Here is a 14,837-nt window from a genome sequence, read left to right on the forward strand (position 1 = left end):
TGATTTAAACAGCTCTCTAAATATACACAACCACGCTCCTGGAAACTCTCAACCATCGTTCCTGTTTTTAAAAAAAGGTGATCGCATGTCCCCCGAAGTGTTATAGGCCAATTTCTTTAATAGACAGTACAGTTAAAACTATTGGCAGAGTGAATTACAGCCGCCCGGCTACATGGAATCAAGAACAGGACATCCTCTCTCCCTTCTAATTTGAGCTTTGTCCAGGGCTAGGTACGGTGGAGCAGTGCTTGGATCTGAGTTTAATAGTTAATAAGTACATCTTTGTCAAGTGCTGCCCACTGTACCTGTCCTTTATAGGTCTCTCAACAGCATTCAACTCGGTTAATAGATCCAAAGTGTGGCAGAGGCTGTTGGATATGGTTGTGGAGGTATCTTTGGTAAACTTCATGTATGATGTACATACTGATCTGGCAGCAAAGGTGAAGGTGAGCCTAACTGGTGAAACGTCCCTTGAATTTAGTCTTAAGCAGGGGGTGCGCCAGGGCTGTATGTTGGCCCTCTTACTTTTTATCCTATATATTGACGGTCTCAGCTCTTATCTGACATCTTCCCTGGTGGACACTCCCAGAATTGCTGACACTCAGGAGCCAGTAGTGCTCTATGCTGACAAAGCGGTCCTTTTGGCTCGGACCCCTTCAGCTCTGCAGGTGCTGGTGGACCGTTTCATCCAAATTATGGGTAGTCTCGACCTGGTTACTAACTACGGAAAATCTCAGATCACGGCCTTCTGGGCCAGGCAGAACTGATATCCGTAGGCTTGTTAAGGGCCAGTCTTTGTGCAGCGGAAAAGATTTTAGTTATTTGGGCATCATTTTTAGCTTTTCTGGCTCATGGAAGTCCCAGTTGTCAAGTTCATGTCTAAAGCTTAGCAGGTTAGCTAGAGCAATTTTTAATCTCCCTAAGGCGAGGGGGAAAGGAACCATTTCGCTGCTCTTAAAAGTATATAATGTGCAAAATGTTCCCCGGCCGCAAAGTATAGGATGGGGATTTGGGGTTACTACAAGAACTCCCCTGTCAAGCTTTGAGAAACCTGCATATGTCGAAGGCTAATACAGCTTCCGCCGACTGCATCTAGTTCCATTATACACACAGAGTGTCACACTGAAGACCGGGCTCAGCTTGCCCCACTCGTACTTTGGGTTAGCGTGTGGGTCAACCGGTAAACAAAACTCAGTAGGGATGTCATCTCAGACTGTCTTAGTTTGGATAAAGGGCGTGCTATCCCCTGGTTGAGTTACATCTTTAAAACATTCCAGGCGTTGGGGTTGGCCTCTCTGTTCTAGTCACCCTCAAGTCTAAAGAAAGACAAAGTCCTGGTAATGAGTCTCTTTCAGGAATTTAATGAGGAGAGAAGGTTGCAAGCAGAGTTGGCGAAAAGTGAAGTGTTGGTTTATTACAGAAAACTCACTAGCGCTAGGTCTGCCTTTTATCTTTCACTAGATTTGCCCGAATGGGAGAGGTCTCTCCTCTTCCGTTTTAGAGTGGGCACTGTTGGTGTCTCTTGAGTATTGGAATCCAAAACAACCCCCGATGGGGGCAACACCTTCGCTTTGCTCCTACGACGTGGTTTCTGAACAGTCGTTTTTGCATTACATGTTTTTCTGTTTTCATTTTAGTTATCCTCGCAGTCTGTTCCTCAAACCTCTCAAACTCACTGGGTCACTGCAGATGTAGAGGCGCTTTGTATCATTTGCAATTGTTGAATACATCTGCTATTTGTTTCAGGATGTGCTCCTTCTTAAAAGCTGCGGTTTGAGCGATGAAAACAATGGACACGTAATTACCATTGTTTTATTAGTGCTGATGAAACATTGACATAATGCTCATTTTAGGTATTTTACGTTTATTTTAATTCCATTTTAAACCAGCCTATTTCAATTTTTAATATGCACTTTATAGAAGTGTTGTTAATTACTGAAACTTAATTCCTCCTCAGTAAGGATCGTCATGGATTTACTTAATGCCTCACTGAAGGAAGCCACCTTACCAGCAAAATGGAAACACGCAATGGTCCTTCCTCTTTTGAAGAAACCAAATGCGGATCCAACTTCCGCCCGATTTCCCTACTCCCTGTGTTTTCTATGATCCTGGAAAAACACGTGAACCAGCAGCTCACACGGTTTGTGGAATCCAATAACATCTTACATGGATCCCAATCAGGCTTTAGAGCCGGTTATTCCACAGAGTCTACTCTCCTAGAAGTTATTGAAACAATACGCCTGCTTTTGGATAAAGGGGAAACGGCGGCACTCATTCTATTAGACCTGAGTGCCGTCTTCGACACAGTATCTCATCCTTACCCTTCTAAAAGCACTCCAGTCCCTGGGAATTGTTGGCTCAGCTTTGGAGTGGATTAAAAACTTTCTCACCGACAGGACTTTTCAGGTCTTCTCTCCATCGGCCTGCTCCAAGACCTTTGCATCTCCTTATGGAGTGCCACAAGGATCGATACTTAGTCCCATGCTATTCAATCTTTACGTCAGCCCTTCAGCTACCATCGCGGAAGAGGCTGGGTTGTCAATCTTATCTTACGCAGATGACACCCAGCTTCTCTTTTCATTATCCGCCAAGGACAAATCCAGTGTTTCATCCCTACAGGTAGGGCTTTATAAAATCGCTAGCTGGATGCACACTAACGGGTTAAAGCTAAATGGAGGAAAGACGGAGGTCTTGATCATGGGGATGGATAAGGATCTTTGGGGCCCACATCACTGGCCGTCTGAAATGGGTGGACTTCCTAAACCGGCACAAACTGTACGTAATTTAGGCATAGTGATTGATGATCAACTGACTATGAAACAGCAAATAGCGAAAACCACCTCTATTTGCTTCACGATTCTTAATGGCTCCGTAAGATACAATGGATGCTGCCTGAATCTACTAAAAGAATAGTTATCCAGGCCCTAATCATGTCGAGGCTTGATTATGGCAACGTCCTTTATCTAGGAGCAAATAGGGAGTTAGTACGTAAGCTGCAGGTGGTGCACAATTCTGCGTCCAGGTTACTTCGTCATGTACTGAAAACATCCTCCATGACAGGCACTTTACGTGATCTCCACTGGCTCATGATTGAGCACCGGATGAAATTTAAAGCCTTATGCTATATGCATAAGATTAAGCTAGGTACAGCTCCCCACTATCTATGCTCCCTAGCCCAGACATATCTTCCGACCCATCTACTTCGCTCCTCATTCCAAGCCAACTTCATAGACCCTAGATTCAAACTTTCACGTATGGGCGGACGCTCATTCTCGTATCTGGTCCCAGTGTTGTGGAACTCACTGCCTTCCTTACTCCGCCTCAAGACCTGGCTATTCAACCAGTAAAAAGCTGTCTGCTCTGTCTACAATCTGTCCTGGGGGCCGGGAAACCTCCGGGTAGCTGTGCGCCTTATAAATTTAATATAATAATAATAATAAATCATATTTGTACTTTGTCAACGTGTTTTTGGACGACTTGGATGTTTTTAATTTTCTCTATTGAGCATCAGTGCTGAGTAAGATCTTGCTCTTAATAATTGGGGTATTGTGATTATTTTATTTTTCTTTTATAATTGTATCGCATTTAAACATGTCTTTTATGGCCTTATCAGGCTGAATAAAGATTCTTTAAGACGGAGGTTAAAAAAAGTTAGCAGTTAAAGCCTAGAGGATGGATATAAGATCCATAATGCTCTTGACAGAACATTTAGTATGAGAATAAGCACACAGAACGGTCCTGAAAGTTCCTTTCAAGAATCAATTTTGAATTATAAATCCATTTTGTTTGAATAACTTACAGCACTCCAACCAAAAAAACAAACATTTAATTTCAAATTTACTTAAGAATCTATTGCAGGTCATCCGGTAAGCACTTCTGAATCAATAAATTCAGATTTGCTAAAGATTGCAACACTAATTTCTTACCAAACATTCCATATTTAAATGCAACACAGGGTTTTGAGTCACTAGCTGCAAAATTGTGAAGGAATACGTTCTTTTTGCGACTTAATGTCCTCCATACCTGGGATACCGTGAGTATTTTCACTGTGTCGTCTGGATGGTAAAGTCCCCTTTGAAGTTCTTCTTTAAAATTCTGTGCCACAAAAACTGGCTCCAAGGCCTCAAGGAGTCGTTCCAAAACAGACACACACAAAGCAATCTGTTCCCTGAACACAAAAGAGAAAAAGAGCACAGCGAAAAACATTAAACTAAAATGCGTTGTGCATGAACACGTGCTCAAGACTTAATCATTAACCTGCTTTGACTTGGTGTACATTTCATTTACGTTGTCTAGAATAGGACATCTTAAATGATTATTCAAATTTTTGGGTTCTTTCACCATTTCGGCATCATCTCCCTCCTTTCCCTTATATATATAGAGATAACTTAAAAACCCCTTTCTTTGCCTCGCTGTTGAACGAACTTTTCACTCACCACCTAATTTTTAATCGCCTTCCGTTTACCGGAGTAACTGTTTTGATGATACCTGGTGTTCTTTGGTTTATGTATCGTGTGGAGTGCCTAAGTGTTCAGGGATGGAATTTTGGTGAAGGACTTGGTAGGTAAAACATCATGGACTGATGCATTTTTTGCTACCCTCATCATGGACCGATGCATTTTTTGCTACCCTCGTCATGGACTGATGCATTTTTTGCTACCCTAGTCATGGACCAATGCATTTTTTGCTACCCTCGTCATGGACCAATGCATTTTTTGCTACCCTCGTCATGGACTGATGCATTTTTTGCTACCCTCATCATGGACTGATGCATTTTTTGCTACCCTCATTTTTTAATCTGCTGGATTTCTTTTCTGGAAAGTGGTCCCCCACTTCACAGCTGTATGCAGTTGGGAGTCCACTCCACCCACACAGCTGTATTCACATGGTGCCAGTGTCCTTGCTGAGCACTGTGGCAACGTGAGCTGTGGCAACCTTTACCCACAGCTCGGGAGGAAGAGGAATGCAGCTATTGTACTGACACAATATGCATGGGGACAAAAATAACATTTTAATACAAGTCAAAAACCTCGGCATGAATTTATACACAAACAAGTAGCTTGCGCTGTTGCCTTCTGGTTGCAGGGAAATAAGGAGAGCAGTCACAAGACTAAGCAAGTAAAAAGCATGATGTTTGGCGTGAGCAGCCTGCACCGGCAGTACCCATGTGGTACATTGGCTCAGACTTCAGAGGTTGAGCAGTAGATGTTGGAGCTGACAACATGCAGTAGGACAGTATATAACTAGAACATTTGCACTCAAACCTTTGCATTTTTCCTCCCACCAGCAGCACTCAAGACCTCGTTGAAACAGTGTTTTGACATTTAGGCTGTAGTCTCTGGGCGTCAATTTGTTACACATTGTTAGGTCTTGCTAAGTCCAGCGCATGTGCTGGCTCGGAGAGACATTTTGTGTGTGAGTTTTCAAAGTGCTGCTGGCTGGCCTAGCGCTTGCGTTCACGCGATCGTGCACACGCGCAGCTGGCCGCCAGCAGCACTTTGAAAACTGTGCTTTAGCGCGTCATCCCGATCACTTTCGCTTTCAGAGCGATCGCGATGACTTTAGCTTTTACGGCCGCGCGGCGTTACTTTTACTGCCGCGTGGCCAATGCTTGTTACAACCTATTGTCCTCCGTGTTTTTCGATGAATAAAGCCCGAATGTAGCTGCACTGACAAACATGGCATGCAGCTCTCACCCGGTAAGCCAAGATTTGTCTTCATGATTTTGCCGGAAGCAAGCTGGCCCTAAATATCTGTAGGTGCAAGTGCATAATTCTCTCTGGTGTTTGCTTCACGCCAAGCGTTGGTCTGAGCTAGGTTGTTGTAGCACGCCCAACGACTAAGCATGCCACTTCTAGTGGGTGAGGGCAATTCTAAAACCTCGTTTGGTTTCCCAGAGAGGGGGGAATCCCACTTAGATTGCATTCTCCTCCCTTTTTCTGTGTTAGGTTACTTGTGAGGGAGGATGGAAGGAGGAGGGGTACGTCTCACCCCTTATCTTGTGTGTTTTGAGTTTGGAAAGTTTTCAAAATGTATGAAGATTTCTCCACCAGCATAATGGAGGATAAGCGAGCACTTTACATAGGATTCTTTTGTAGCCTTGACGTAGCTCACACACACCATCGGGGAGTTTATTTAGGCTTTCTGTTCGACATAAAAGCTGTCCTTAATTATCTCTTTCATGCCACCGCCTCAGAAATTACTATTCCCTGTATTGGCACATTTTTTAAAAAGTTTGTTCACCTCGCACCTGCTGCCTCATACTGTGTTCGGGTGTGGTATACGTCTGTCCATCCCTCTTTGGTGGAGTTGTGAGGATATGCCGTTTCAAGTTGTCCCCACCGAGCTGTCATGCTGCTGCCCTCTAGAAGTTGCACACTGATTCCACAGGCAAGTATGAGGTGCTGCCTGCGCGCTGCTTGCAGACCACATCTTTCGGCATCTCTGTGGCGGTCCTGCTGTTCGTGGAGGCACACAACAGATTCTCTGATTGCTTTGGTGGCGGGTGTGTGGTATCTCAATTCCACTAGCTGGTGCGGTTCGTGTCGGAATTTCCTTTTGCTTCTGCTTATGCCTCAGTATGTCGGGGACCCCGACGCTTATGTGCATTGCTCTGTGGAGTAGATAGGGGCCTTTTCATCGGCAGTGTGGTGAGCACACACTAGCTGAATAAATACACCGACTCTCATTACTGTGATAACTGACAGCTGATGCTCAAGTGCGCCTGGGCTTCTTTTATGCTTCCTCAAATGAGGTGTGTGCCAGGTGGCACACACTACAGCAGCCAAACCAGTGATAGCAGGCCCCCAAAAGCAACACATGCAAACTGAATGCACTCTGCAAGCAGTGCGGAGCAGCAAAGCTTAGCTAAGGCTTGTGAACTACTTGTTCTAATTAATTACTTTCTATTCGTGTTTTAAAAACTCAACTTACTAAGTTAGTAGAGCACACTACAGTGGCACATTAGTACAAGGTTAATGACTAATTTGTATTATTTCATTGATAGGACACGCTTCATTATGACTGCAAGGGGGATGAAATAATGGAAATTAATTTTCACCAGAGAAGTGTAACCTACAGAAACAGGGGACGTTTTTTCTATCACATTCACCAATAGAGAGGGTCATCTGGGTATTCCATTGAGTTCTGTAGACCTGACCTGGTGTATAGTGTTTTAATTCTGGAAGCCTCCTCCAGTCTCTGTCCCCAGAGGAATCCTCGGTAGGAGTATAAAAGCAGGGGAGAAATAGTCAATAACTGAACGACCAAGATTATGCTTTTTTTCCCCCTCAAGTTATGAATCTCCCCATAAAAAGATACTTGTTTGGGGAATGAGAGTTAGAGGAGAGATGTATTCAAGTATACCCAGGGTCATGGAATTATCTGATGTTGCGGTATTTTCTGCACAATTATAGTCTCACTGCAAATGCTGCATAGCAAATACCACATACAAGCCCATTTCCTGCATAATCTACAGATTTAAAAAAAAAAAAGTTCATAGCTCAAACGGATAATATGTTATTGAAATTAGAGAAAAATTGTATACTGCACAGTGGCAGACCATTTGTAGTGATTAGCAAGTCAACTTTCAGTTGCTAATTCCAGTTTTCAGGTGTTAAAATTGCATTAGGAAGGGACAGCACTGGCTTTCCCATCCTCCAGCTGCACAGGAAGTGACATCACTGGTTTCACTCCAGAACTGTCTTTACTTAATGGAGGCTGTAGTGCGGACGTGCAACAGCTAGCCCATCTGCGCCCCCCCCGCACACTACCTGCACCTAACGCCAGGACCCTTGGTCTTCCACAAACCCACCTCCTTCCCACCTCTTCCCCGGTCGATACTCCACTCCAGCCCTCCACGTTCTAAACTCATCGCATCTCCCAGCGCTGCCTTCGCACCTTGCCACCCAACACTGAAGTTGCGTTCTGCTGCATTACTAGTCATTTCACATGCACCATCCGCACTGCCCCAACAAACCTCAAAAATGTAAACCATACTACCACACACACCCAAATCCCACTGTACCACATGCTTACCTGTCCTCCATACTACTCAAAACTCACTCCCTAATAAATATGTTACCAAACATTAGGCTCTGCTACACAAACTCTCACCGGACCTGCTCTTTCTGACTGAATCCATGCGGTCGCCCTCTCTGTCCCAGTCATTGTCACTGCAATCCTCCCCACCCCTCAAGATACATGTTTACAAGGTGGGGGAAGAACAAACAGACCCGCAGGCAGAATCGCTATTATGTACAAAGAATTTACCCCCTGCTCCACTACCGTGCAAAGCACCATCAGCAACACGGAACACTTTACTTTCAAGCTCCTCATCACTACCAACTACACCCTTTGCGGCACCCTCGTCTACCACCCGCCTGGGCAATGCGTCAAATCCAGCAGTGTCATCACAGACTTCTTCGCCACTCTGATTGTTGACTCCAGCACCTTCATCCTCCTTGGCGACCTCAATGCCACTGGAGGACTAATCTACTTGAAGACCTATCCAACATCGGACTCACCCAGTGAGTGGAAGGCCCCATACACCCCCCCAACGGACACCTACTGGACACCATCCTCTACAGCTTCGCCAACATCTCAGACAAGCCCACTCCAATCACCTGCACGTTTATAGCTTTAGATATTTATATGTACAATGGTTACATGTCTTTACGTGCGTGTGTGTTTGCACGTGTGTTTTATGCATTGAAGTTGGCGATAGATTTGGGGAGTTTGTTGTATTGAGGCTGGTCTTGTGGGAGTTCAGAAGACCACAATGCTTCTGAGATCTTCTTCCAGTTCTGTCATGCAGATTTGGTGATAGTGTTTCTGCGCTGGTGTGGGATGGGTATGCTGAAGTTGAGGAGGGTGTGGTCGGACCAGGTGATTGGAGTGGGCTTGTCTGAGATGTTGGCGCAGCTGTAGAGGATGGTGTCCAGTAGGTGTCCGTTGGGGGGGTGTATGGGGCCTTCCACTCACTGGGTGAGTCCGATGTTGGATAGGTCTTCAAGTAGATTAGTCCTCCAGTGGCATTGAGGTCGCCAAGGAGGATGAAGGTGCTGTAGTCAGTAATCAGCGTTGAACTTACTGTGACCAGACATCTTGAGTTTCCCAGTGCAGACCCCAGTTTTAAAGATCTGCCCGACTGTACCAGATCTTTTTTAAACATTAAATACATGGGGACTGTTCTTCCCTTCCGCGTTTTCGCTATCTCTCGCCTGGTTTGTCAAACTCGGCATACCGGTCCCTTTTACTCCCCATCTTCATTCCTTTTCACACTTCTTTTCTTCTGCTCACTCCTTACTATTGCTCTTTTCTTCTGCCTAGGTTCCTATATCCGTCTTCTTTCTTTCTGTAGGCTGCATCTTTTTTTTAAACACTCCTCGGTTACTTCCCTCATTTCCTATCATGTGCAATACTCTGTATTCCTCTTCTCTCTCTCATACTTGCTTCTCATTACTTCCCTTCTCTCATCACCTCCTACCTATTCTTCTTTTCTCACCACACCACCTCTTTCTCCAAATGCGTTCTCCCGTTACTTCTTTCTCTACCTTCTCTTTGCTCTTAAAAGTAGGAGCAAATAACAAAGGAATTACAATCCTAAAATAAGAAAGGGTGAAGCTGAAGACCATGAGACATCTGAAGGTACTGAGAAAGTGGGACATGAACACAATCGATGGGTCTTAAGCACATAGGAGAAACCGCACTGAAAAAAAAGGTAAGGGCAAACCTGGAGCACCCCCTACATGGTCGGTGAATATAATCAGAATTGGTAGTAATAGAGCCAGAATTCCTCATCTGCTCCCATGTTCCTGGACTGACGTAATGTTTCTGTGACACACCGTAAGTTATCAGTTTAGCCTCTACATCCTACACCAAGGTGATGTCTTGTGTATCTAAGACTTTACTTGCAATCTGATGTAGGTCCGAGAATATGTAAGGTTAATTTCCTGTGATAACATGGTCTGATTAAATGCCATGTCATTTTATGTGACAGCATAATTATGAAAATCAACAGGTTTGAAACCTGAGAAGTCCTAACTCTTTTTGGCCAGGGAATGTTGTCAAGTAGTGTGAGGAGGGTTCTGAAGATCCTAGCTGAACCTGTAACCATACCTCCTACTCAATTTAACTTAGTAGCTATTTCCAAAAGACTTTTGAATTCAATATCTCAACCGCTCCCAATGAGGGACAATTCATCAGTTGCCATGTGTATAGTGCGATCGACCTGTCCCGTCTACCCCACAAACTAAGGTGTGCTTTCCATTAAGGGCAGCTCACTGTACACGTTGAGTACAGGGTCCCTATGATGGAGCAGGTAAAGCAAAATTTTGTATACCTACTCTATTTTGCATGAAATTTACTTACGTAATCATTCTAAATATTAACTTGTACTAATTAGTGTAAAGTGGCATAACTAATCAAAATCTGCACCTTAATAAACACGAGATACACGTGGGACTAAAATGCTAATTGCATGGCAAATAATTAAATGATTAACTGTGATACGCAAACTAACTTTAGAATGTGGTGAAATAGAGAATTGCATGATTCATGTTACTTTTGTGATGGTTTGTGCTTCCAGTGCTGCAGAATGGTGAGTACTATTGCTTTAAATGTTGCTACAAGCTAGGAAAATACTAATATATATTGGGATTAGTGCGGGTTTAAACATTAGAATCTTCATTTCTATATATTAATTACTGTTATGTTTGTTTTTGCTTAAGTTGGCATTCGGGCCTACTAGGCTGCAGTACTTAGGATGGAGTTCTGAAGTTGCCACCGTCATGTGAGCGCGATGTCTACTGCGCAGACTCAGATGGCTCTGGAGATCTCCAAGCGACCTCCAACAAGAACCAAAGTGTTCCTTGTCAAGGATAGGAACATGAAGGACTGCCAAGACGAAGAATGGTGTGAATGACCGAGGGGATAATGAAGGACCTGTACAAGAAGGCTTGCATTTTGTTACTTCGGAACTTTTGCCTATGAATTACCAAAAAGAATACAATTGAGAAATGTCATGCCCGGTCTCATGGGAAACAGTCAAACCTGGGAACATTCAGGAGACTTACAAGTTGCAGAGAGTTTAGCCAATCAGAACACTTTCTACCCCTAAATTGTTGCACATTGACCTAAACGTAAGGAGAACAAGCATTGGCATAGCCAATAGGTCTCGCCTTTGGGACCTTTTAAGTGCTTAGCCATGCAACAGTTGCATAACTAAACACTTATAAGGTCCCAAAGCAAAACCTATTGGCTATGCCAAGCGGCCGTGTGGCCGCAAAAGTGAAAGTGATCGCGATAGCAATCAAACATCAAAGCGGCCGTGTGGCCGCTAAAGGGAAAGTAATCGTGGTAAAAGTTGCGCCCGCGCACATGCACTGTAGCTCTAGGCTGGCCTGGTAGCACTTTTTGGAGCCCTCTCAATAAGTCTCGCCAGACCAGCGCATGCGCTGGGTCAGGCGAGACCTAAAAAGGGTATAAAAAGTCGGGGATTTGGAAGAGGGGGTTGTTGATTTGCTAAATTGTTGGGTTGTTGGTTCGTTGGTTCGATCGTCTGGTCATTTGGCTGATTTGTGGGGACTGCTGGAGATGGTCGCAGAGACTGGAATAATATTCGGGGTGGTCGGAAGGTCGCCAATGTTAAAAATTTAGGTAAATATAAACGTTATGTCAAATTTTATGTTAAAGATCAAAGATTGGAAGTCACTCAAATAGAGAAATTATTTGAACTGTAATCCTGAATATGCCAATACAGAGTGAATTAAATTAGGTAAACTAAAATTGATTAATAAGAAATGAGTTTGTGATTCTTTAATAAGGTATTGAGAGTTAACTGAATGGTTCCGAAGCTTTAAATGTATTTTAGCTGGTTCTAAATCACCATCAACCAGTCCAACTAATTGGTCCATCGACCAAGTGGTGGAGTGCCTTGATGTTAAAGTTGGGATTCTATAGGTACAGATGTATACAATGTAAAGGAATTACTCCCGAAAGGTAACAAGGTACCCCCACATGTCCAGCGCTTCTTTTTCTCCTGTGCGCAGATTCGAGTGAGACGTATGAGTGTTGGTGTTATGGGCCCCACCAATTAATGAGTTAGTGTGGTGACGAGTCTGTGACACAGGGAGAATATGTAAATTTGCCCTTTTCCGCTGGAGCACCTACTTGCACCCTCCAGATTGGACTCTGCCTTACACTGGCAGAGAACTCAATGGCTAAGTCGATGCGTGAGAAGCTCATACAGTCTGATCATTTTCTTGGCATGCTGGGACTTTGAGTCCTGATTTTATAATTTAAAGAAAGCACTATAAGTCCGAAAACCCAAAGAAAGCTGGAGTAGCAGAGATAGTCACAAATGAAATCGGTGATCGTAAGATCTTTCCACCAGGGCTATCGCTGCGAGGGCCTGGGTGTAATACTTTGAAGTCTTAGGCACAATGTAGCAGTGTCCTCCCCTTCATTTCTCCCCGTCTTGTTTGGTGGTGCGTACTTAATGTAAGCTAAGTTAAGGTAGATATGTAGAGCGCTGCTTGTCACCCTGAGGGTATCCAAGCTGTATGGGAGGGTGCACGAAGGAAAGGCTACGGTGTCTTCGTCTAGTGTAAAGGTGCTGATGGGCGTGTTTCGTTTTACTCTGGGTCTCAGGAAGGTCTCATACCTGTCATCCCCATTGAGCAGGTTGAACAGCCCCCTGAGCCGCAGGCCCGGCACCCGCTCTCTCAGGGTGCTCATGGGCAGCGCCTGCACCGCCGTCTTGAGCATCTTCAGTGACTCGACGGGCTCCTCCAGTAAGGGGAGCTCGGCCACCAGCCGCTCTAACTCCAGCTCCGGTGAAGCTGCCATCTTCAGATGGGAGTCTCGCTCAGCGTGAGCTCCTGAGCCCCACCTTCGTCATGAAAAAGGATGACGGACTATAATGTTAGCCCTTGACCCGGTTCGTGCTACATTGGCGGCCATGTTTGAGATGCCAAAGTTAGCATTCATTACACGAGTCTCTCTGGGTTAAAAATACTCCATCGTTTAAATCATTACAAAACCCTTGCAAAGACATTGTTGTATAAACTGGTATAGACAGCCGATTCCCCATACATGTATAATATTGAATGTACAATTAATCAGGTACACTGGAATCATGCATCAGAGGATTACCAAAGTATGCGGCAGATTTGAACAAATTACGTGGCAAGAAAAGCCAAATTATGCGGCATAATGCAGCACTTTTTGTAATAGTATTACTTCCTTATTTTTTCACCTGGTAATAGTGTGTGGGATAGAGCTCACCTTCTTTTTTAACAATCTAAAACCAATATACAGTAATGAGCAACTTAAAGATGACTAGTCATACTTTGAGAAAAGCGTTCTAGTGCGCAGGAACCCATGTCGCCATATGTTTTGTAACTTTTTATCCATCTGAGTTAGAAACAAATTTTATTTTTGTTAAAATCTGAAGATCTTGCAGCAGATGATGGGTTTCATGGCAAATGCAGCAAATATATAACTATGAGAAAAACGCAGCAGAATCGCATAATTCCAGTGGAACTGACATTAACTTAATTTTTGCTAGCATGAGGGTTGCCATGTTTCCCACAGAAAAATACAGGGAATTTGATCATGCTTTAAGATTCTACAAAAACCGGGACACAGTACATGAACAGGATTTTATATAAAATCGCCCTTATTCATTTTTTTTACTTGATCAAATGCAGACTTTAAGTGTAGTAAATGTTTATTTCAGTAAAATATAGTTCCATTAAACTTACACATAATAAAACATTTCATTTAATAAAATAGATCAATATTTTGATGGTACACTTAAGCTCTAAATCCAGGCAGAAAGTGCAATGTGCATAATGACACTCATTGCATTTTGCGTCCATTCTATGCCCATCTTCAAATGGGTGGGGATACTAAGTCATATTACATATACCTAAAAATCCAATAAAACTTTGAAAAAAACGGATAAAAACTATCTAATGTCAGTGCTATACAAATGCTTTATTACAAGTCTACTATTTGATAGACATTTCCCCGCAGGGCGGTTATAGATGATTACAAGAGAATGGACAAAAAAGCTCATATATATTACAAATCGAAGGAGATGCATTAGTCCTTAGCATATATTTTCTAAATAAATATACAATTCATTTTTTACCTAATCGGAGAGGGGAATGGATAAGCTTGATATAGCCCAGCATGCTCTACCAATAAGCCTGCTAAACCACCACTAGAGATTGTGATCTTTTTCTTTTCTTATCAGCCCTACTCGAAATAAGTATTTACTTAAGGTGACCACTGTGTAGGAAGACATATCACTCTTTAGTACCCTTAAGGCTACAATGTGTCTCCTACTAGCTAGATGTTTATAGAGTGAGCAAATCAATTTGCTTCTTGGCTCTTTGTATGCAGGGCAGAAAAACAAAACATGGCTTATACCTTCTTTTGCTGTCAGGGAGACATTGTACAGAGAACATTGGGGTCAGTGTTCCTGCTAGCATTCCATGTGGATGTAAAGGACCCAATCTTGAGTGTGCCAAAAAGAAACATCAAATCTAAATTCTTTACCAATTGCTGTTGGGGAATATCTAAGAATGCCTCATATGCGGGAGTGTCTTTAAGAAGGAAAACTTGGTTTGTCAGTCTCCCTTGTGTAGATGAATGGAAGAAATTAGCTTCAATATAGGCCAAGTAGCTGGCTTTTAGCTGTTTTTTTAAGGCACGAGTCAACGATCTAGGGTCAGATCAAAAACATCCAAGGCCCAGTTTTTCGGAACAGGATTGAAAGTGCCTAAATCACTGGAAATTAAGAAGACCTGTGTTGATGGACAACAGTT

The 14,837-nt window shown here is 43.4% G+C and overlaps 1 protein-coding gene across 1 annotated transcript in view; it reads right to left on the bottom strand.

The window, feature by feature from the left end:
• Nucleotides 1–12,884, bottom strand: part of PSMD5 (proteasome 26S subunit, non-ATPase 5) — a 62,623-nt gene extending 49,739 nt beyond the window's left edge. The window contains exons 1-2 of the mRNA XM_085613533.1: nucleotides 12,665–12,884; nucleotides 4,024–4,168 (exon numbers count right to left, since the gene is read on the bottom strand). Coding sequence (XP_085469659.1) covers nucleotides 4,024–4,168; nucleotides 12,665–12,849 — 330 coding nt within the window. The 5' untranslated portion in view covers nucleotides 12,850–12,884. The remainder of the gene's footprint in view (nucleotides 1–4,023; nucleotides 4,169–12,664) is intronic.
• Nucleotides 12,885–14,837: the final 1,953 nt, after the last annotated feature.

Source organism: Triturus cristatus, chromosome 1_2, assembly GCF_964204655.1.
Source record: "Triturus cristatus chromosome 1_2, aTriCri1.1, whole genome shotgun sequence".
NCBI classification, from domain to species: Eukaryota; Metazoa; Chordata; class Amphibia; order Caudata; family Salamandridae; genus Triturus; species Triturus cristatus.